General features: G+C 43.1%; 2 protein-coding genes across 3 annotated transcripts in view; one reads left to right on the top strand and one right to left on the bottom strand.

Moving 5' to 3' along the window:
- Positions 1–22297, top strand: part of LOC124150321 — a 221545-nt gene that overhangs the window by 180353 nt on the left and 18895 nt on the right. For both annotated transcript variants that reach the window (XM_048380877.1, XM_048380876.1), the window contains exons 2-7: positions 9802–9992; positions 11303–11522; positions 12496–12626; positions 13200–13280; positions 15999–16097; positions 17174–17285. In XM_048380877.1, coding sequence (XP_048236834.1) covers positions 9837–9992; positions 11303–11522; positions 12496–12626; positions 13200–13280; positions 15999–16097; positions 17174–17285 — 799 coding nt within the window. In that variant the 5' untranslated portion in view covers positions 9802–9836. The remainder of the gene's footprint in view (positions 1–9801; positions 9993–11302; positions 11523–12495; positions 12627–13199; positions 13281–15998; positions 16098–17173; positions 17286–22297) is intronic.
- Positions 1588–4518, bottom strand: LOC124150322 (frizzled-2-like). The gene has a single exon (XM_046522302.2). The coding sequence runs from the start codon at positions 4469–4471 to the stop codon at positions 3371–3373; it is 1101 nt and encodes a 366-aa protein (XP_046378258.2). The 5' UTR covers positions 4472–4518; the 3' UTR covers positions 1588–3370.

A 22297-nucleotide genomic window follows, 5' to 3' on the forward strand; every position in this document is an offset into this window, starting at 1 on the left:
CGCTGAAGCTAGTTTTTGTATTGCCCCTATACCTTTCCAATATCCTGGAATATCATCTGCGATTTTAAGCCATCCAAATACGGTTATCAGTGCAGTGTATTTAGGATGTTGTAGAGGTACCGATAAGCTGCGTATTTGCGTAAAATCCCCCCCCAAAAAAAAATTATAAAAAAATATATATATATTCAAAACCCTATTACTATCACTTAATTTGCATACAGAAATGCATGAATTAAATTAAAAACTCAGATGTATTAACAGCACGCATAAACACCCAAAGGAGTTTTTTCAGCTTGCAGCTACTTTACTTTCCGAGTCAAGCCTATAATTAAAACCGTTATACATCTTAAACATTATTTCATTTTTTTAATCTCAAAATGTTTATTCATTTTGGGAAAAATCCAATAGACTGATGAATGGATGTGTGAAAAAGAATATTGGTTACCCAATGAAAAAGTGTATTAATACCAATTAAAATAGAAACCCTAGAGTAAAAACTTGCTCAAAAAGTTGTGTAGAGCTCTGCTGTGGTGTCCCCTAAGTTCGAACCGGAACCCTTCCTGTTGTCAGTCTCCATCACTAGGCTGATGAGGTAGATCTACTAGCATCTACTTGTGTTGTTGAGAGGGCGGTAACACACTAACACACACATAATCACCCGCCTGGGACTTCAGAGCACACTAGGCTGTGGGATAATATTTAATATTCCCCGGCTGTTTAATCAGCGTAATGTGAAATGTGTAGGTCATCCAAGTGTGGTATATATCCTCCTGCAGCAGCAGCAGCAGCTCCACACTGGATGTACTTCCCTGTACTTCCCAGAGTACTCCTCTCGCTCAGTTTGTAATGGCAGTTATTTGATTAGGCAGGGAATCGAAAATTAGGCCAATAATAATGATCGAGTCATCCAGTGTTTTGTTTACAAAGGCTACTGGAGCAGAACATTCACTACATTGCCTGGAGCACTGACATCTGGGGCCAGAGTTCATCAAGGACATTTCAATTGAACAATGACGAGTGTTCGAGTTGTGTTTGTTGGTTTGTTTGTCAGCAATATTCCAGCTATATGATGGCGGTCAGAAATAATCGAGTCTGGACCAGACAATCCAGTGATTGATGTCAGCGAGCCTGACCTCCCGATCCCGTATATATAAGTCGCCTCTTCTGACATACGGGTCTTCATGGGTCACATAAGCAATGAGAGACTAGGGTGTCACAGTATTGTTTGAGTGAGTGAGTGAGTGAGTTGGGTTTGATGCTGCTTTTAACAGTATTCCAGTTATATCACAGCGTGTCAGCTTAATGTGGTAGGAAAGCCTGATATGATGCAGGTCTCAGTTGTTTACCAATTTGGTGAAACCCACGAGCACGGGTATGGTGCTGACAAACCTAAAACATAATCAGGGCAAACCAGGAATCAAACCCACATTCATAGCTTTCTGGCGTGCCCAAGGGACACAACTCTGCACAGAGAAGTGCATCGCCTTAGACAACTGGGCCACCCACGCCCCAGTTATGGTTTGAGAATGGAATATGTAAAATGTACCATGTAAAAGAAAAAACAAATAATTAGAGAAAAGACAAAGATTTGGTATATACTTTTTATTTACAAATAAAAACTGCTATAACAATATGTTACTAAACAAATTGTTTACTACATTACTAAACAAATTGTTTACTACATTGCCAGTAACAAACATGTAAAATATTGTCACAACATTGTCATACAAATAGTTTTACAGTCAAGTGTATAATTTGGTAAGCTGAGGTCAATGCCGGTCAAAGCCTGTCAATGCTTGTCAATGCCTGTCAGTACTTGTCAATTCTAGTCAAATACAATATTTTATCATTTAGCAATTCATCTGGTAACAATGTTTGTTTGTTTGTTGTTTAACCCCGCACTCAGCAATATTCCAGGTATATGATGGCGGTCTGTAAATAATCGAGTCTGGAACAGACAATATAAGTGATTAATATCATGAGCATCGATCCACGCAATTGGGGTCGATGGCATGCATCAACCAAGTCAGCGAGAGCCTGACTCGATCCCATAAGTCGCCTCTCAAGACAAGCTGTTGACAAATGAAATAGGATATTTAGGTACTCTGAATCCCTCAAATGACATATGTTAAGTTGTGTGCAAGGTCGTTCACAAATGTTTCCCCTACAAATTGATTCACACATTGGCGTAAATGATCATGTGATTTTCCTCTCAAGTTGTTATCTCCCCTGTATCAATCTCTGTCAAGCACTTTAGCTCCCAATAAATCCCAGTGCATATCACAATACAGTGATATATCCCATTTTACCGATACACAGCCTTAGTCTATCCCAAGGTAAGGCAGTTAACTGACTACAAAAGTCCAGGTTCCACCATTGCCGAGCTAGGCTGCAATTATGGAGTTATATTTTGGCTGGACTAACGAGCCTGTGCATAGTTCAAACAAAATCTACATCTGGTTTGTAAAATGCCATGCAGATTTTGGTCAATTGCAGGATTTGTAAAGCATGTATTCCATCAACTTAGCGTCAACAGATGTTTTCCAAATCTTTTAATGTTTTAAATCAAGGTGCTCACATGAGTTTGCTCGGGACGATGTGAGACCCGTTTAATTATAAATTTTGATTATCAATCAGATCGTCTTGACCAGGTGCTGCCGTTTTGTTTGAAGCAAATGCAAGTGATATGAAAGGTGTAATCTGATTGGTCAATAGTAGGGACATAGAAGGGCATAACTCATGATAGCCACTGGTGGCACTACGATTGAGCCCAGAAATTCCATCCATCTGGAAACTGGACTTTTACAGTCAGTTAACTCCCTTGCTTAGAGAAGATTTCACTTCTCCACACCGTATCAGCCATATGTATTCATGGGCAGGGGAAGAAACACAGTGCATACAGACCGTAAACGTTGACGATGCTATGTTGCATAATTCCCTTGTAAAGGTGTTGAAAGTTAAAATCTCCAGTCTCCAGTCTGCTCGTTACGGTCCAAGGATTAAAATGTAAGATGACGTCATGGTCATGGTCATAGGTTTAGTCATAGGTAGATTTGTTTCCTTCTAAAGAAACACTGTAACTGAAACACTGTACTGAAACACTGTAACTGAATTCACTCTGTATATAATGTGTTTGTTTCTAAGGCAACACTGTAATGAGGTTTTGTTTGTTTCTGAATTCACACTGTACAAGATGTTTTTGTTTCTGAGGCAACACTAACACAGTTTGTTTGTTTCTGAATTTACAATAAACATGATACATGTCAATAAGTCACCTAAAGACATTGTTCCATGAATGGCAAAGTTCGTCAAATATCAGTATCATATATTTCATCTTCTCATGTTTATAGTCACCTAGTAGGCAAGGTCATTAGTTGTTAGTGCGTGGGGTAACTCGTTGTCGCCGTGGTCGTCTTGTAGTACCATCCGGTTCTGGTTCTGGCTCCGGAGTACGGAGCACAACATCGGAGGGGGAGGCGCACACTTGCTGCACATTGGTTGATTGTGGGTAACGATGACACTGAAACTTACTTGGCCAAGGGAGACCATTGGACAGGCGACGATAAGCTCTCTCACAGCTCCGGCGCACACCCTCGCAAATTTCCCGACATGGCAGAGCAAAGGGAGTCTCTGCTCTGACACAATACGGCATGTATATCCCACACATGAAGAATCGGAGGTGAGGGGAACAGTTGGTCCTCAGCAGGTCCTGAAACTGTTGCATCTCGTTCTCGATCTCATCCACGTTGCACTGCAGGAACATGTTGGGCAGAGACCCTTGGGAGAAGGTCAGGTTCTGGCACAAGGCGATGGGGTTCTGCTCGCAAGTAAGATGGCGCTGGTGGCAGGAGGGGACTCTCTGTTTGGGCGGGACACAGTTCCGTTGCCGATGTGATGGAAGACTCCTGCACTGGAACTGAGATGGCCACTGGGACTGCAACTGCCTCATCCTCACCTTACATTTGCGTGCGCGGTTGCAAGTCTCTTTACAGGGTAACTGCAGGGCGGTTTGACCTGGGGTGCACTTGGGCAAATGGTAGCCGCATGCGGTTGTTCGGAAATCAGCAGAGCATCCGATGTCCATGAAAGCCCACATGTATTCCAGGGCGCGGTAGACCTGGAGCTGGGTGGTATGTCCAAACTGATTGGGAAGACGGGTGTGGCGATATCCGATCATACCTCGACACATGGGTACTTGGATCACCTCGCACTCGGTCGAGTTCGTTGGAAGCGGGACCGAAGAGCCTCTGTTATTGCCCTGGCTAGAGGAAGGACTCCCACCTCTTCGACCACCATTTCCACGACGATTTGGGCGGTTTTGCCGGTTTGGTCGGTTCTGTCGGTTCGGTCGGTTTGGTCGGTTCTGGCGATTTCCTGGATTTCTGCGATTACCTCTTTGCCTTTGTGCTGAAACACATGATGCCAAACAGAGTATGGCACAGAGCAGGACCATATACACCCTCCAGTTCATCTTGATGACTGGTGACTTGTGCAGGGGAGCAGACTGAGAGGGACCGGACTGGCTAAACCGGTCATGATGGAGGCTCCACATGGGTCAGATTGAGGGGCGGAATCCATATTGTACCAATATCAATGTATGACAGGTCCCTGTTTGTCTGTCTCACAGTCCCTGAACCACATTATTTTCCCTTCCGCCGAGCTCTTACTGTAATCCTATAGCCAAATTTGAAGCAAGTCTAAATTTTCCACAGGTTCTCCAGTCTAACTAGGGCTCCTTTTCAATTTAAATGGATTGTTTGTTTCGATCAATATTATATAATTTTATAAATTTTCAGAGACTAAGCTTTAGTTTGGAGTTCCTGTCTATGTAAACAAGTAGTAGGGAATGGATGATTTCTTGACGGCCATGATTAGATAACACTTATAGATTTCGTTGGTCCTTGGTATGAAATCAAAGAGTGATTACTTGAAGGTTTATTTTCGTTTGTTTTTTAAATTGTTCTCGCCAAAGCAGCAGAGCAGTTTGTTAATTTTTATCGCCAAAATCAACTTTCAAGTGTAGACAGTCTGCCAGTTTATGTACACTTGTATAAAAATGCTGTGTATTTGCGCTATAACCAGGTATAGCTTTGTACCTCCTCTTTGGGACCCGTGAAGAATAGGTCTTCTGCAACCCATGCTTGCTGTAAAAGGCGACTATGCTTGTCATAAGATGCTACTAACGGGATCAGGTGGTCAGGCTCACTGACTTGGTTGATGCACAGTCATCCATCCCAATTGCGTGGATCGATGCTCATGATATCAATCACTGGATTGTCTGGTCCAGACTCGATTATTTACAGACTGCCGTCATATAGCTGGAATATTGCTGAGTGCAGCGTTAAACAACAAACCAACCAACCAAACCTCCTCTCTTGGTTGTCACCTGTTGGCTAAAAGTGTCAAGCTAGTTAGATGAGACAACAGTGGAACCAGTTTATATCAGTATGGACAAAAACCCTGTCTTCATATGTATCAAACTTGTATTACTAGTTTTAGCTTTTTGTTTATGCATTCTCAATTTAATTCTATGAATAATGTCATCAAACTAAAAAAAAAAAGTTCAATATTTTAGATTGGTTTTAAGGGTATTTTGAATTTTCAAAAGTTGAATTTTCTCTAACTTCAATTCAAACAAATTTTAACTATAATCTGAAATTTGTGAATTCTTAGCCCATTCACCTTGTGGAGCCCCACTTGTGAGTGGAGCAGTACTTTAGCTGGAGTCAATTGGTCTCAAGTCAAGTGGTCTGAGTTAAAGTGGCTGGACCGAGAGACTTAATGGAGGGGCTATCTCCACTAACACACTTGCTCATTAGGTCAAGCATCCAACACTCCAGTCCAACATATACTTGTCCCTCCTTGCAGTTCATGTTTATAGAATTTTGAAAATGATTGATAAGAAAACTGACAAAAAAATATTTTTTTAAACCAAAATCAAATTCATTTAAGTCATAGATTTATTTCAATGCTTTTTAATCGTTTTTAATTGAGAATCTCACCCGAGTGTCTTTTGATATCAAATATATCAACACAAGTTGATAAAAGCGGAAAAATTCCGAGGCTTGCCGAGGATTTTTGCCACGTTTATCAACGAGGGTTGATATATTTGATATCAAAAGACACGAGTGTGAGATTTTATTTATCATCCAACATCATTCTTTCAACTTTTTCAATTTGTAGACAGTAATTAGCAGTGTCTTCAGTGTAAAAAGTACTGCAAACAGCTTCAGTAGCAGAGCCATTAGTGATGTCATTTGATTGTGACGTCATGATAACCAGTGACGTCACAATGGTCTGCAAACCATTGTGATGTAATTTCATTGCAGCAATATAAACAGTGTAGATATCGCTTGATCTCATCCAAGTGATATCTCCTGTGGGACCCAGTTTGGGATGATAAAGTATTTATTATCACAAATCCCCAATTATGAATGTTTTTCTCTGCATGTGTGAATATATTGGCTACTGGTCTGTGAAAAGGGAAATCCCAAATGGGTTACTGGTTATAAATAGATTTGAAAAACTAAATCACTGAAAGAATTTAATTCCATCGAAAAGCCTACTTCTATATAATATTATATTATTGAACATTTATATACTGCAGGAATCCAGGTACTATAGCTAGTTGCTGCTCAAATGTGGTTTTATTTGTTCCCCGACCAGTGGATCTGATTGCATTCCAATTATCATTCTCACCTTTACACATTATTGATTGGGATTCAGGATAAATGGGGAATCTTACCCAGATACTGTCCTTTGATATCAAATATATCAGCACGCGTTTATAAAAGTTAAATAGTGATTGATAACTGTTATTTATGAGTGTTGATATATTTGATATTGAATAAAACACAAGGATGAGATTCTCTTTGATCATCAAAAATCCTTCTATTTCTCTTTGTCAACACTTACAACCATTGTCGAGTGTGAAATGTACATCTAACCGGCTTCAGTAGCAGGAGCAAGTTGGGTAGCCGAGTGGTCAAAGTGTTCATTCATCATGCTGAAAACCTGGGTTCGATTCCCAACATGGGTACATTGTGTGAAGCTCATTTCCGTTGATATTGCTGGAATATTGCTAAAAGCAACACAGAACCACACTCACTTACTGTGACTTTATTGAGCTTCATCGTGCCCTCATGGCCTGGATCGATGCTCATAATATCAGTCATTGGATTCTCTGGTCCAGAGTCAATTATTTACAGACTGCAGTCATATAGCTGAAATATTGCTATCACAGCGATAAAAACAGATAGAACAAATAAAACGTGATACCGCTGCGGACAAAGAGAATTATTTTTTATCCAGCACCACATGTGCAACAAAACCTGCAATCAGGATTGTCGTAACAGATTTTGCAATCTGATCTTTACACTCAAGTGATGTAAGTCACGAAAAGATAATAATCAAATAACCGACCAGTCAACATGACGATGATCACTGAGGCAATTTAGCCGACAATTACACTTCAAAGACTTTGATGGATGTATTGGGTAAGTTCACAGTGACCAGAGAGGGGAATTCTTCTCCGTTGTTGTGTGTAGAGAAGTGTATGGAAGCAGTCAGCCATGGGGTATTGTCAACTGTTTGACGGCATTCTGCTGGAGTAAACACTGCGTCCTTGGTGACAATGTTTGCTTCCCTCTTGGTCTCTGTCCCGTGGTAGATCAGGTGTTGGTAGAAAGGATTTTTTCTGGACGACGGTGGAATTAATTCCGTGTTTATTATTCTGTGTGGAGTACTGCATGCAGGTCGACCTGTGTAGTCCCAGCTTGTTGTAGGTCAGTATATCATCAGTATATCAGGGTTGATCCACCTTGTCATGTACTGCAGGCAACAGCTCACTGGTTCTTATGCCAACTCTGCGTGTGTGTGTGTGTGTGTGTGTGTGTGTGTGTGTGTGTGTGTGTAGGTCTGTCTGTCTGTGTGTGTGTGTGTGTGTGTGTGTGTGTGTGTGTGTGTGTGTGTGTGTGTGTGTGTTTGTGTGTGTGTGTGTGTGTGTGTGTGTGTAGGTCTGTCTGTGTGTGTGTGTGTGTGTGTGTGTGTGTGTGTGTGTGTGTGTGTGTGTGTGTGTAGGTCTGTCTGTCTGTGTGTGTGTGTGTGTGTGTGTGTCTCTGTGTGTGTGTGTGTATGTAGGTCTGTCTGTCTCTCTGTGTGTGTGTGTGTGTGTGTGTGTGTGTAGGTGTGTAGGTCTGTGTGTGTGTAGGTCTGTGTCTGTGTGTGTGTAGGTGTGTGTGTGTGTGTGTTGGTGTGTGTAGGTCTGTGTGTGTGTTGGTGTGTGTGTGTGTGTGTTGGTGTGTGTGTGTTAGTGTGTGTGTGTGTAGGTCTGTGTGTGTGTGTAGGTCTCTGTGTGTGTGTGTGTCTGTCTGTCTGTGTGTGTGTAGGTCTCTGTCTGTGTGTGTGTGTGTGTGTGTGTGTGTGTGTGTGTCTGTGTGTGTGTGTGTGTCTGTGTGTGTGTGTGTGTGTGTTTCCAGGTAGACTCCCTGTCCACTACACCACAACATCTACTGAAGTTTAGATCTGTATTAACTACTGACATACATTTTGTACTGAATAAGGTCAGAAATCGGTATTTAAGCAAATATTGTGATAACATTGCAGTTGTGTTGTAGCGATTGTTATATTTTAGTTATAATCAGCCAGGTCCACAAGCTGGGTTTGTTAGAGGATGAGCAAGTCTACACGACATGTTCTTTAGTCTACACGACATGTTCTTTCACTGGTGAAATGTGCTAGTTGCTTGTGTGTTATTTGTGGCTTTCCCACAGTCTAAGCTGACTCACCAAGATAATACTGTTTGTTTGTTTGTTTGTTTGTTTGTTGTTTAACGCCACACTCAGCTATATGACGGCAGTAAATTATTGAGTCTGGACCAGACAATCCAGTGATGGACATCGTGAGCATCGATCCATGCAATTGGTTTCGATGACATGCATCAAGCAAGCCTGATCCCCCGATCATGTTTGTTGTCGCAATATTCCAGTTATATGACGGCGGTCTGTAAATAATCGAGTCTGGACCAGACAACCCAGTAACTGACATCATGAGCATCAATCCACGCATTTGGGATATGATGACATGCATCAACCATGTCAGCGAGCCTGACCACCCGATCCCGTTCGCATAATTGCCTTTTACAGCAATCATGGGCGGTGGAGACCTATTCTACCCCGGATCTTCACGGGCCCAATCTTGTGGGGGTCATGGCATGAGGAGGTTAGATATAGAACCACCGACTTTCCGCTCTCTGGGAAGATGCTCTATCCCCTTGACCACAGAGGTGGCCGGCATTCATTTATCAATCACTGGATTGTTTGGTCCACACTCAATTATTCTCAGATCGCCGTCATATAGCTGGAATATTGCTAAGTGTGGCGTTAAATACACAAATAAACAAAACAAACTTTAGAGATGGAAGATGTTATTGCACTGCCTTGTGCTCATCTTTAAGGGGATATAACAAGGACTGGTCGTCTCTGTAAACTGTATTTGTATGTCACTGCCTGACTAGTCCCCACCCCATCCCCCCCAAAAATATCCAATTAAAATAAAAACAACCCCAGTCACTACCCACCCACCGCAGGTGTTGCAATATGGCTAGGCCATGAATTGGAGTGATTAGTTGCCAGGTTGCCAGGTGCCAGCACAAGAGTACCCCACTTTAATCTTTTTTTTTAAATTCTAGTTAGATAAACATAAGGTAATATTTTGGCAATTAGGTAGTGAGTATGTGGGTAGTATTGATTGGTTTAATTAATCACATCAGTATTTTATTCATGGAGTGTGTTTTCTTCACAGATGGTCCGGTTAGTGTACAAGACCCCGTAGACATTATGAATTCACAAGATGGTGGGGGGCAGTCAGAAGCCAAGACGGCATCCTCATCCAATCAACACTCTTCCTCAACCAATCAGCATCAAGCCTCATCACATGCATCATCCAATCACAGTCATTCAGCGGCAGCCAATGAAAACCAGGCACAGGCACAGGTATGGTAGCTCTTTATTTGGGCTTATAACTATGCACTTTTTTTTTGATTGTTTGTTTGTTTGTTTGTTTGTTTGTTTGTTTGTTTGTTTGTTTGTTTGATGCTGCACTCGGCAATGTTCCAACTGTGTGATTGATAAAACATGAACAAGCCACCTTGTTGTGGTACAATGACATGGAATGAATAAACTCATCAAGTCTGACTACTTGTTCAATATACCTTTGATATGATCTGTATTTGCAAATATAAACAAGCCAAATGATAGGCTGAATAATAATCAAACCGATCAGGAAAATTCTTTTTTTTTCATTTTTTTGCTTGTTTAGTTTGGAAAGAATATCTAACTATGTCCGTGACCCAAGACAATGTCCCAGCTGCCTTTATCTACAACTCCTGAAAACATTCAGCTTGTGTTAAAGACTTGCTCACTTTCAAATATTAGTGAGTGAGTGAGTGAGTGAGTGAGTGAGTGAGTGAGTATGGTTTTAGCAATATTCCAGCAATATCACGGCGGGAGACACCAGAAATGGGCTTCACACATTGTACCCATGTCGGGAATCGAACCCCGGTCTTCGGCGTGACGAGCGAATGCTTTAACCATTAGGCTACCTGACCGCAACTTCAAATATTAGAAAAACAACTCCTGACAACCTCTTAAATAAGCCTTTTATGCATTTTAGCTTCCCCTGTAAGTCAATAATGTTTTGTTGTGTACAAAGTCTCCTTCTCTTTAGTATGGGGGCGGTCGGGTAGCCTAGTGGTTAAAGCGTTCGCTCGTCACAGCGAAGACCTGGGTTCGATTACTGACATGGGTACAATGTGTGAAGCCCATTTCTGGTGTCCCCCGCCGTGATATTGCTGGAATATTGCTAAAAGCGGCGTAAAACCATACTCACTCACTCACTCACTCTCTTTAGAATGAACCCATCTGACAACTTCTACCAGATTTCTAATGGTTTTGCTCATTTCTCATTTTATCTCTCTATTTAAGAAAGTAGACGTAACAGAAATACATCCAGGAACCAGTCTCCATGCAGAAAACTTTAAAGCCCCAACCGTGCTATAAATAGCATGATATTTTGTGAGACCTGACTGTTTGACAGATGTTTGCAATGATCGGTCAACAAGTTTTTGGTGACTGAAAATCTTGAATAACTAAGGGATGAGACTTTCACATCTAAACCTTGGCAGACAGAGTTGCCCTACACCAGTCAATGTAACAAAAGTCACAAATTATACCGATTCTTTGCCCCCAAAGTACCCTTCGTTCTTGTACTATAGAACATGAAGCGGACCCTTGCTGTGTTGCAGATTAACGGCACTGTGGTGGAAGACAGGAAGAACCTGCGGAACCTGCCGCTCGAGGAGGTGATTGAGAAGACCAAGTCCATCGTGGGGGAGCTGGGGAAGCTGGAGGACTACCACCGCGGGGAGGGCATGCGGCTCCAGAAGATGCTCGGCGACTTCTACTGGGACTACACCTCACAGAGGAAGCAGATCGGGGACGCCATCGCGGAGGCAGGATATGCAGGTCGGTAGAGGTGGGATATGCAGGTGGGTGGAGGTGGGATATGCAGGTGGGTAGAGGTGGGATATGCAGGTGGGTAGAGGTGGGATATGCAGTCAGGTAGAGGTTGGATATGCAGATCAGTAGAGGTGGGATATGCTGGTCGGTAGAGGTGGGCAGAGGTGGGATATGCAGGTTGGTAGAGGTGGGATATACAGGTGGGTAGAGGTTGGATATGCAGGTCGGTAGAGGTGGGTAAAGGTGGGATATGCAGATCAGTAGAGGTGGGATATGCTGGTCGGTAGAGGTGGGTAGAGGTGGGATATGCAGGTTGGTAGAGGTGGGTAGAGGTGGGATATGCAGGTCGGTAGAGGTGGGTAGAGGTGGGATATACAGGTGGGTAGAGGTTTGGTTATGCACATAGGTAGAGGTGGGATATGCAGTCAGGTAGAGGTTGGATATGCAGTCACGTAGAGGTTGGATATGCAGGTGGGTAGAGGTTGGATATGCAGGTAATAGAGGTAAGATATACATGTAGGTAGAGGTTGGATATACAGTCAGGAAGAGGTTGGATATGCTGGTAGGTAGAGGTGGGATATACAGGTGGGTAGAGATGGGATATGCAGTCAGGTAGAGGTTGAATATGCAGTCAGGTAGAGGTTGGATATGCAGGTGGGTAGAGGTTGGATATACAGGTGGGTAGAGGTTGGATATGCAGGTGGGTAGAGGTTGGATATGCAGGTGGGTAGAGGTTGGATATGCAGGTGGGTAGAGGTTGGATATACGGGTAGGTTGAGGTGGGATATGCAGGTGGGTAGAGGTGGGATAAGATGGAGGTATGACTGATGTAGGATAATCCAGGGCCATGTGACAGTAGGATGCGCTCAACGGGCAAGTCCAGATTTGTTGTAGTTAAACTCAAAGTGGTGACAAAGTCATATTCTGATTCACAGGATTTGACTTATCAAAATGGTCATGACAAGTATGTGTTTTACAGAAATCACAATCAAGATGCTGAAAAGCCTGAACACAATTGGTATCTTCAAGAACGATGAAATCTGGTTCCCCGCCTACTACACCTACAACACCACGTGGAACTACTCCGACACCAGCGACTTGCTGGCCAGGGTAAGAGTATCGCCAACAGGGTGCCTTACAGTGACTGTTGGTTAGATTCGATCCCCAGCAACCTATGCTGGTTGTACCAGGGGGATTCCAGGTTAGAAAACATCCCCAGCATCCTATACTGGTTGTACCAGGGGGATTCCGGGTTAGAATACGACCCCAGTAACCTATGCTGGTCGTACCATGGGGATTCCGGGTTAGAATACATCCCCAGCAACCTATGCTGGTTGTACCAGGGGGATTCCGGGTTAGAATACATCTCCAGCAACCTATGCTGGTCATACCAGGGGGATTCTGGGTTAGAATACATCCCCAGCAACCTATGCTGGTCGTAAAGGGGGACTATGCTTGTCGTAAGAGGCGACTAACAGGATCGGGTGGTCAGGCTCACAGACTTGGATGTTGCATGTCATCATAGTCAGAAAGAAATGCGAACATTAGGCACTTATGGTGAAACCATAGAGTTCTAGATAATTTTTGCTGTTCAACATGGGTCCGGGTAATCCTGTGGGTACCGCACTCCATCTCAGTACCCATCCGATCTGATCTGTTATTGTTATGTAATTTATGCTTCAGAATTTAGCGGAGGCAGATGCTGTACGTCTCCTGTCACTCAACTGTAGTCACAAACCCTACATTACAAACATACACAGCAAGGTAAGAGATGAGATATCAATGGGCGAGATTGTGTTTGAGCCTTTGTCCAGAGACCATAGGGCCCCTTCAGATCAAGGGCAAAGCTCTTGTGGGTGGTCTAGATGCAAAGCTCTGGTGGGTAATCTTGGGGCAAAGCTCTGGTGGGTGGTCTAGAGGCAAAGCTCTTGTTGGTAATCTAGGGGCAAAGCTCTGGTGGGTGGTCTAGGGGCAAAGCTCTGGTTGGTGGTCTAGGGGCAAAGCTCTGGTGGGTGTTTTACGGAACAAAGCTCTGGTGGGTGGTCTAGAGGCAAAGCTCTGGTGGGTGGTCTAGGGGCAAAGCTCTGGTGGGAGGTCTAGGGCAAAGCTCTGGTGGGTGTTTTACGGAACAAAGCTCTGGTGGGTGGTCTTAAATCAGACTTCTGACGGATAACCTTGGAATCAAGGTACCCTCTGGCGAAAATGATTTTAACCGCAATCAGCAATATTGTGGAGCTGTCTAGTTGAGTTTTTTTGCAGATTCTCAGAATTTCTGTTTGTTTTCAATGTTAGTGAGTCCCACATTGTATTTTCTTGCAACATACCGGGAAGATTGTTTTTTAAGCTTTCTTCTAATGAATGCCTAAAATTTCCTGCAGTGATTAAAGAGCTTGATTTGTGATAAAAATGTGTGAATATGATGTCAAATGCTTGAGAGCTGCAGGCGTGATGTCAACTTCATAAAATAGATAATAAACTGATTGCACAAGTTTAGCTGAGAAAAAGCCGATGAAATATTTGAAGGAAAGCTTCCTGAGTAAATGATCCAAGAGTCATAGAATAGTGTATCAACATAATGTTTTTTACAACTGGATGGCATTTTTTCATAGGCTTACTGAATTATTTCTATTTCAAGAAATCAACCATTACAAGAAATACAAAAGTGTCTGCATCAATGGCAAAAGTTGTTTCATTCGTTGTTGAAACGGGGCACTTCAGTTGTGGTAACATGAGTTGTCTCCCTTGATTCTCCAACATTAAGACATGTTATTCTTGTTTCTTGTTTAATGTCGCACTCAGCAATATTTCAGCTATATGGCAGCAGTCTGTAAATAATCTAGCCTGGACCAGACAATCCAGTGATTGACATCATGAGCATCGATCCATGCAACTGTATTGGGTTTTTTCCACTAAGGACATCCATCATAGGAGATCCAAATCCTGTGTTATTTATTCATGAAAATACATGTACAGGGAAACCTCATTAATTCAAATCTCAGTAAGGATGGTAGGGTAGTCTAGAGGCTGCAGTGTTCGCTTGTCACACCGAAGACCAAGTTTGATTCCCACAAGGATATTTGTGAACCAGTTCCAGGGACGGGCCAATTGAAGTCCCTTGTATGTGAGTGAGTGAGTGAGTGAGTGAGCGACTGAGTATGGTTTTACGCCGCTTTTAGCAATATTCCAGCAATATCACGGCGGGGGACACCAGAAATGGGCTTCACACATTGTACCCATGTCGGGAATCGAACCCAGGTTTTCAGCATGATGAGTGAACACTTTGACCACTAGGCTAACCAAATGGCCCTCTGCTACTGAAGCCGGTTGACAGGCTATGGGCCAGTGGGCCTGCACTTAAATCGACCCCTGCAATGGCATGGTTATAATCAAAACGGAATGGTTGAAGTAAGTTCCAGGCCTTCTACTGCTAAGCAATGTGATGAAATCCCATTATGGGTCCCAAACAGAGCACAGCTCACCAGATCAGGAAAGTGACAGTCGGAATGTCTTTTCTAATTATGCAACCTCAAAAAGGTTAACATGGGATATTCCGAATGACAGTGTCAACTGCTTGTTCATTTCATTGGACAGTCAAAGTTTGTGAAAGGTTGTTCTGATCTGGGTGCCGTTGTACAAAACAACTGTCAAAGCACTACGACTGTGGTAAGTGTATGTTAAGGTATGGGAGTTATGACCATCTTAGTGCTATGACTGTCGTAAGTCTATGTTAATGTATGGGAGTCATGACCACCTTAGCGCTACCACTGTCGTAAGTGTATGTTAAGGTATGGCAGTCATGATCATCTTAGCGCTACGACTGTCGTAAGTGTATGGTAAGGTATGGGAGTTATGACCACCTTAGCGCTACGACTGTCGTAAGTGTATGTTAAGGTATGGGAATTATGACCACCTTAGCGCTACGACTGTCGTAAATGTATGTTTAGGTATGGCAGTCATGACCACCTTAGCGCTAAGACTGTCGTAAATGTATGTTAAGGTACGGGAGTTATGACCATCTTAGTGCTATGACTGTCGTAAGTCTATGTTAAGGTATGGGAGTCATGACCACCTTAGCGCTACCACTGTCGTAAGTGTATGTTAAGGTATGGCAGTCATGATCATCTTAGCGCTATGACTGTCATAAGTGTATGGTAAGGTATGGGAGTTATGACCACCTTAGCGCTACCACTGTCGTAAGTGTATGTTACGGTATGGCAGTCATGTTCATCTTAGCGCTACAACTGTCGTAAGTGTATGTTAAGGTATGGGAGTTATGACCACCTTAGCGCTACGACTGTCATAGGTCTATGTTAAGGTAAGGGAGTCATGACCACCTTAGCGCTACGACTGTTGTAAGTGTATGTTAAGGTATAGGAGTTATGACCACCTTAGCGCTACGACTGTCGTAAATGTATGTTAAGATATCTGAGTTATGATCATCTCAGTGCTAAGATCACTTCAGAACACCATATTGTGTTTCAGAATGTATTTTATGTGATGAAGGCGTCCATGAGCATCCTCCACAACATAGCCCGGAACCCCAACGTGAAGGGCTTTTTTAAAGAAAACAAAACAGCTGAGGTGGGTGCAAGCGATAATACTTCGTTTTATACTTCGAGAGTAAAAGTTGGGGGAAAATTGCATCTTTTCATATTTCATGTTATTAATTATCACAGTAGCACAAACATTAGGTATATTTACTGATTTGTATATTTTATATTTTACACCGTTTGTATTTTCGTTAAAAGTTTTATTTCATGAGACTCTTTAGAAAATTATTGTAAAATCCACCATGACCATGTCTGGGTAATGTTGCCCGGCATCTTGGCACGCTGATCAACAAAATCAGCAACTCCAAACAAGTGATCTGGCTTATTGCGTCAGAAGCGTTCGCTCGTCACACTGAAGACCCAGGTTCAATTCCCGACATGGGTACAATGTGTGAAGCCCATTTCTTGTGTCCCCCGCCCTGATATTGCTGGCATATTGCTAAAAGCGGCGTAAAAACCTCATTCACTCACTCAGTCACTCACTCACTCACTCACTCCATTTACTACCCAGGTACCAACAACCCTGTTACCCGACCCTACCTGGGTACACGCTGTAGAGACCGGTACACAATGTCCGATTGGAAATAGTTTGACTGTAGCCCTGGACAAAATGTATTTAGATACACTTATAAATTGATCTGGTCATGCGTACACTGAAGTTGACTGAAGTTTTATCTTTATTCAAACATTTAAAGTCAGAAGGAATGTGTGCAGATTCAGAAAGAAATGCAAACACTAGTCCCTTATAGTGTAACCATGGAGTTCCAGATAATTTTTGTCATTAAACAATATATCAAGTGACTAACCACGGGTCCAGGTAGTCCTGTGGGTACCCGGGTCCAACTCAGTACCCACCCGACCCAAGTAACTGAGTTACCCGTCCCAGCCCTACCTGAATAACTGTTCAAAGTGGTGTTAAACCCAACTCACTCACTCACTCACTCACTATTGACACAGAATAGGACGATGTTGCAATTTGAGTAGCCAGATAGCATTTCCTTTGTCACGTGAAAGCTAACAGCATCACAGGAGATCTTGTGGAATGGACTATTGCAATGGTGTTCCGATACCTGTCTTTTTAAGCACAATGTTCATGTTTGATTGCAGGTCATCATGCCATTTATCAACATGAACGACGACATGCTGCGAGTGTTGGCGATGTTGACCTTGGCCTACATCGTTGAGGAAGAAGACAACAGCAAACTTATCGACGAAACAGGTCAGACCCTGATCTTTTCACAGAAAAGTAGGTCAAATTACGGTAAATGCGTGTCGTCCCCGATGTCGTCCTCTGTGTGAACGCCTTTCTTAGGAGCCACTCTAGGACGTTGTTAGGTCATCGTAGGAGCCACACTAGGAGGTAACTAGGTCATCATAGGAGCCACACTGGGAGGTAACTAGGTCATCTAGGAGGTAACTAGGTCATCTAGGAGGTAACTAGGTCATGATAGGAGGTAAGTAGGTCATTGTAAGAGCCACAATGGGAGGTAACCTAGTCATCTAGGAGGTAAATAGGTCATCTAGGAGGTAACTAGGTCATGATAGGAGGTAATTAGGTCATCGTAAGAGCCACACTGGGAGCTTACTAGGTCATCTAGGAGGTAAATAGGTCATCGTAGGAGCGACACTAGGAGGTAATTAGGCCATCATAGGAACCACTGGGAGGTAACTAGGTCATCATAGGAACCACTGGGAGGTAACTAGGTCATCATAGGAGGTAACTAGGTCATCATAGGAGCCACACTAGGAGGTAGTTAGGTTGTCTAGGAGGTAATGAGGTCATCGTAGGAGCCACACTGGGAGGTAACTAGGTCATCAAAGAGGTAACTAGCTCATCATAGGAGCCACACTGGGAGGTAACTAGGTCATCAAAGAGGTAACTAGCTCATCATAGGAGCCACACTGGGAGGTAACTAGGTCATCGTTATTGCCTCACTAGGATTTTGCAAACACAAACTGCCACAGAATATAAATATACCATCAGTAGGAGATGCCATAGCATTCAGGAGTGTCTGGACATATATAAGATATCCTTGGCAATATTATGATGCGGATTCATTGTTGTACAATGATTGTCTGAATGCTTCGCTCACTCGTATGAAGAATTTAGAAGCCTCGAACATGAGTGGCTGATTTGAAAGTTTACATGACCTCCTGTGAAGGTGTCCTCAAGTACTGACACAGAGAAGTATCGATTCAGAGAAAAAACTCTGATTTTACTGAGATTGTGTTTGGAACAGAATATTTTTTCAGTCCCTCCTCCTTGACATACAATTCCTTTTCTCCGAAGCCAACAATTTTTTTTCGTTCACGACACATTTTTTTCAGGGCATCCAGCATGTTTAGCAAACAATTAACTTTTGGGGTAAACCTGAAGAAAATTATTTTTTCAATATTTTTCCGAAACAATTATTTTTATCTAAATATTGCCGTCCAACCCACCACCCCTGCAAACTGAACACCAAATGATCAGTCATGTAGCAGCCTAAATCTTCTTCGAAACATTTTGGGGTGTCTGGGAATTCTTGGAATCCTCTTGGGACAAGTAAGAACATGCTCTCTGCCTTGAGCTGGATCTGATCGTTGACGTATCCTGTGGGAATAGAGAAGCAGAGGGTGGTGCAGAGTTGTGTCCCTTAGATGTGCCAGGATCCGCTGATTGTGAGTTTGAATCATAGATTCACCCTGATTATGATCCTTAAATTGTCAGCACGATACCCATGCACTTTTGTGTGTCTTCACCCGTTGCCATTTGGGGTTTTCCTCCAACATCAAACTGACACGTCATGATGAAACTGTTTGAAACTGCTTCAAACTCAACTCACACACTCTTAGGAATATACTAAGGACTTGCCTGGTCACAAGAAAGTGTCGTTTTAGGAAATATATCAAGGTTATGTCCTCTGCTTGAATAAAGAATCAGGTTCTAAGGTCTTCACCAGACAAGGGGGGCCAAGGGTGGCCCAGTCGTCTAAGGCGCCACGATGCTGTGCAGAGTTGCGTCCTTTGGGTACGCCAGAAACCTATGATTGTGGGTTCAAATCCCGGTTCGCCCCGATTATGTTTCTAGGTTTGTCAGCACCATACCCGTGCTCATGGGTTTCACCGAAGTGGTAAACGTCTGAGACCTGCATCACTTCGGGCTAACCTCCCACATTAAGCTGACACGCCGCGATATAACTGGAATACTGTTAAAAGCTGCGTTAAACCCAACTCACTCACTCACTCACTTCACCAGACTAGTGTATTCCAGATAACTGATTATCTGCCTGTCTGGGTCATATTCAAAGTAGAACCAGAATATTTAATCCCACAGAAAATAATAGGCCTGTTTGTTTGGCAGCAACTATTTTCTGGATTATCTTCCCTTTGTTTGACATTTAGACGTAACATTATGAAATGCATTCAGTCCGTTTCTGTCACAATCCATGAAGCACTTCCTGGATTACCTCCCCTGATATTTAATTGCAAATACCCCAACAAAGATAAGTGGAAAGCGTCGTTCTAAGGAAGGTTGCACAGGGAGAACCCCGGGTGGAACCTGTTTACTGGAGGGTACCTCGCTAATACAAGAAGGCGGCCATGTTTTCTGTACAGTGCCAAGATATACAAAAACATTCCTGCTTTTGAGATTTAGGTTGATTCAACCTTAGACGTTTGTGAAAGCTATAGGCTTTCAGGATCATGATCAATTCGATATGTGTTTTATTGATAATACCAATCTTTACTGACAGAAGTTATGTTTTGCCACACGTTCATGCTTACGGTTTATCCTTCACCTGTTTCCATTGCCCAGTTTTTTCAAAATCATCAAGAAACGTACCTCATTACTACCTTTGTCATGATTTGTGATTTTCCCCTCTTGTAGGGTAAATTTTTTTTATTCTGTTAAAACTTTGTGATCACATGATATAATTTCCAAAAAATGTGTTCTACTATTCCTGGGTGCTGTGCTGGAAATGAATTTACCTTCTTGGGTTAATGAGGTGCCAACCTTCATGTGCACAGGATCCCCGGGAAGATCCGTGTTAGAATTGGTCTTCAGCAATCCATGCTTGTCTCCCCCCGGGAAGATCCAAGTTAGAATTGGTCTTCAGCGACCCGTGCTTGTCTACCCCGGGGAAGATCCATGTTAGAATTGGTCTTCAGCAATCCATGCTTGTCTCCCCCGTGAAGATCTGTGCTCGAACTGGTCTTCAGCAATCTATGCTTGTCTCCCCCCGGGAAGATCCGTGTTAGAATTGGTCTTCAGCGACCCGTGCTTGTCTCCCCCCGTGAAGATCCGTGTTAGAATTGGTCTTCAGCGACCCGTGCTTGTCTCCCCCCGGGAAGATCCGTGTTAGAAATGGTCTTCAGCAACCCATGCTTGTCTCCGCCAGGAAGATCCATGTTAGAAATGGTCTTCAGCAATCCATGCTTGTCTCCCCCCAGGAAGATCTGTGTTAGAAATGGTCTTCAGCAATCCATGCTTGTCTCCCCCCGGGAAGATCCGTGTTAGAAATGGTCTTCAGCAACTCGTGCTTGTCTCCCCCCGGGAAAATCCGTGTTAGAAATGGTCTTCAGCAACCCATGCTTGTCTCCGCCAGGAAGATCCATGTTAGAAATGGTCTTCAGCAATCCATGCTTGTCTCCCCCCGGGAAGATCTGTGTTAGAAATGGTCTTCAGCAATCCATGCTTGTCTCCCCCCGGGAAGATCCGTGTTAGAAATGGTCTTCAGCAACTCGTGCTTGTCTCCCCCCGGGAAGATCCGTGTTAGAAATGGTCTTCAGCAATCTATGCTTGTCTCCCCCGGGAAGATCCGTGTTAGAAATGGTCTTCAGCAACCCATGCTTGTCTCCGCCAGGAAGATCCATGTTTGAACTGGTCTTCAGCAATCCATGCTTGTCTCCGCCAGAAAGATCCGTGTTAGAAATGGTCTACAGCAACCCATGCTTGTCTCCGCCAGGAAGATCCATGTTCGAACTGGTCTTCAGCAACCCATGCTTGTCTCCGCCAGGAAGATCCGTGTTAGAAATGGTCTACAGCAACCCATGCTTGTCTCCTCCAGGAAGATCCGTGTTAGAAATGGTCTTCAGCAACCCATGCTTGTCTCCGCCAGGAAGATCCGTTTTAGAATTGGTCTTCAGCAACTCATGCCTGTCTCCGCCAGGAAGATCCATTTTAGAATTGGTCTTCAGCAACCCATGCTTGTCTCCGCCAGGAAGATCCATGTTTGTCTCCGCCAGGAAGATCCGTGTTAGAAATGGTCTTCAGCAACTCATGCTTGTCTCCGCCAGGAAGATCCATTTTAGAATTGGTCTTCAGCAACCCATGCTTGTCTCCGCCAGGAAGATCCATGTTTGTCTCCCCCCGGGAAGATCCGTGTTAGAACTGGTCTTCAGCAACCCATGCTTGTCTCCGCCAGGAAGATCCGTGTAAGAATTGGTCTTCAGCAACCCATGCCTGTCATAAGAGCCTGGGTGGTCAGACTTGCTGACTTTGTTGATGTCATTTTGCACAGATAGATGGTCATGATGTTACTCACTGGATTGTCTGGTCCAGACTCAATTATTTATAGGCCGCCATCATATAGCGAGAATATTGCTGAGTGTGGCGTTAAGCAACAAACAAACAAACAAACAAGTAAAAAAACAAAACAAATACTAGTAAACATCCTTACAATGATCCTTTCTGCAAAGTCCACAGTTTTCATCATTCATCAGACATGGATTACCTCCCCTACATAACTCTTGCATGCCGGTGACGGGAACCTCTGTGTGTTTTGCATGAAGCGTTTTCTAATGCACACTCTAGCGTACATCTACAGAATGCTCACCCCCATATAACCAACTGCTTACTATGTGTGCTCATATATACCCCGGGAATAACAACGTTTATACACTGGCAGGGAGGCTTTGTTCATGTTCACGACCGCTGGACATGAGATTGATTCCATTAAAACCTAGCGATTACGTGTTTAGTTTTGGCGTCTCAGAATGTTTCCCCTTTTTTAAACCCATTTCATCCATATTAAATTTTGCGAAAAGAATTTTTACAATTGTTTTAATTATTCATTATGTCAGTTTTGAAATATAGAGATCAATATTGTCATATGTAGCCAAAAATGGGTGTCTGATATATCAACATCTGTTTAAGAAAATAATTTGAAAAATTGGCTTTAAAAATGTATGAAACAAAAAATAGGATATAATTTAATCAGTCACAAAATGTAAAATAATAAATAAATAATT

This window comes from Haliotis rufescens, unplaced genomic scaffold, assembly GCF_023055435.1.
Source record: "Haliotis rufescens isolate VD_foot unplaced genomic scaffold, xgHalRufe1.0.p SCAF_33, whole genome shotgun sequence".
Classification (NCBI taxonomy): Eukaryota; Metazoa; Mollusca; class Gastropoda; order Lepetellida; family Haliotidae; genus Haliotis; species Haliotis rufescens.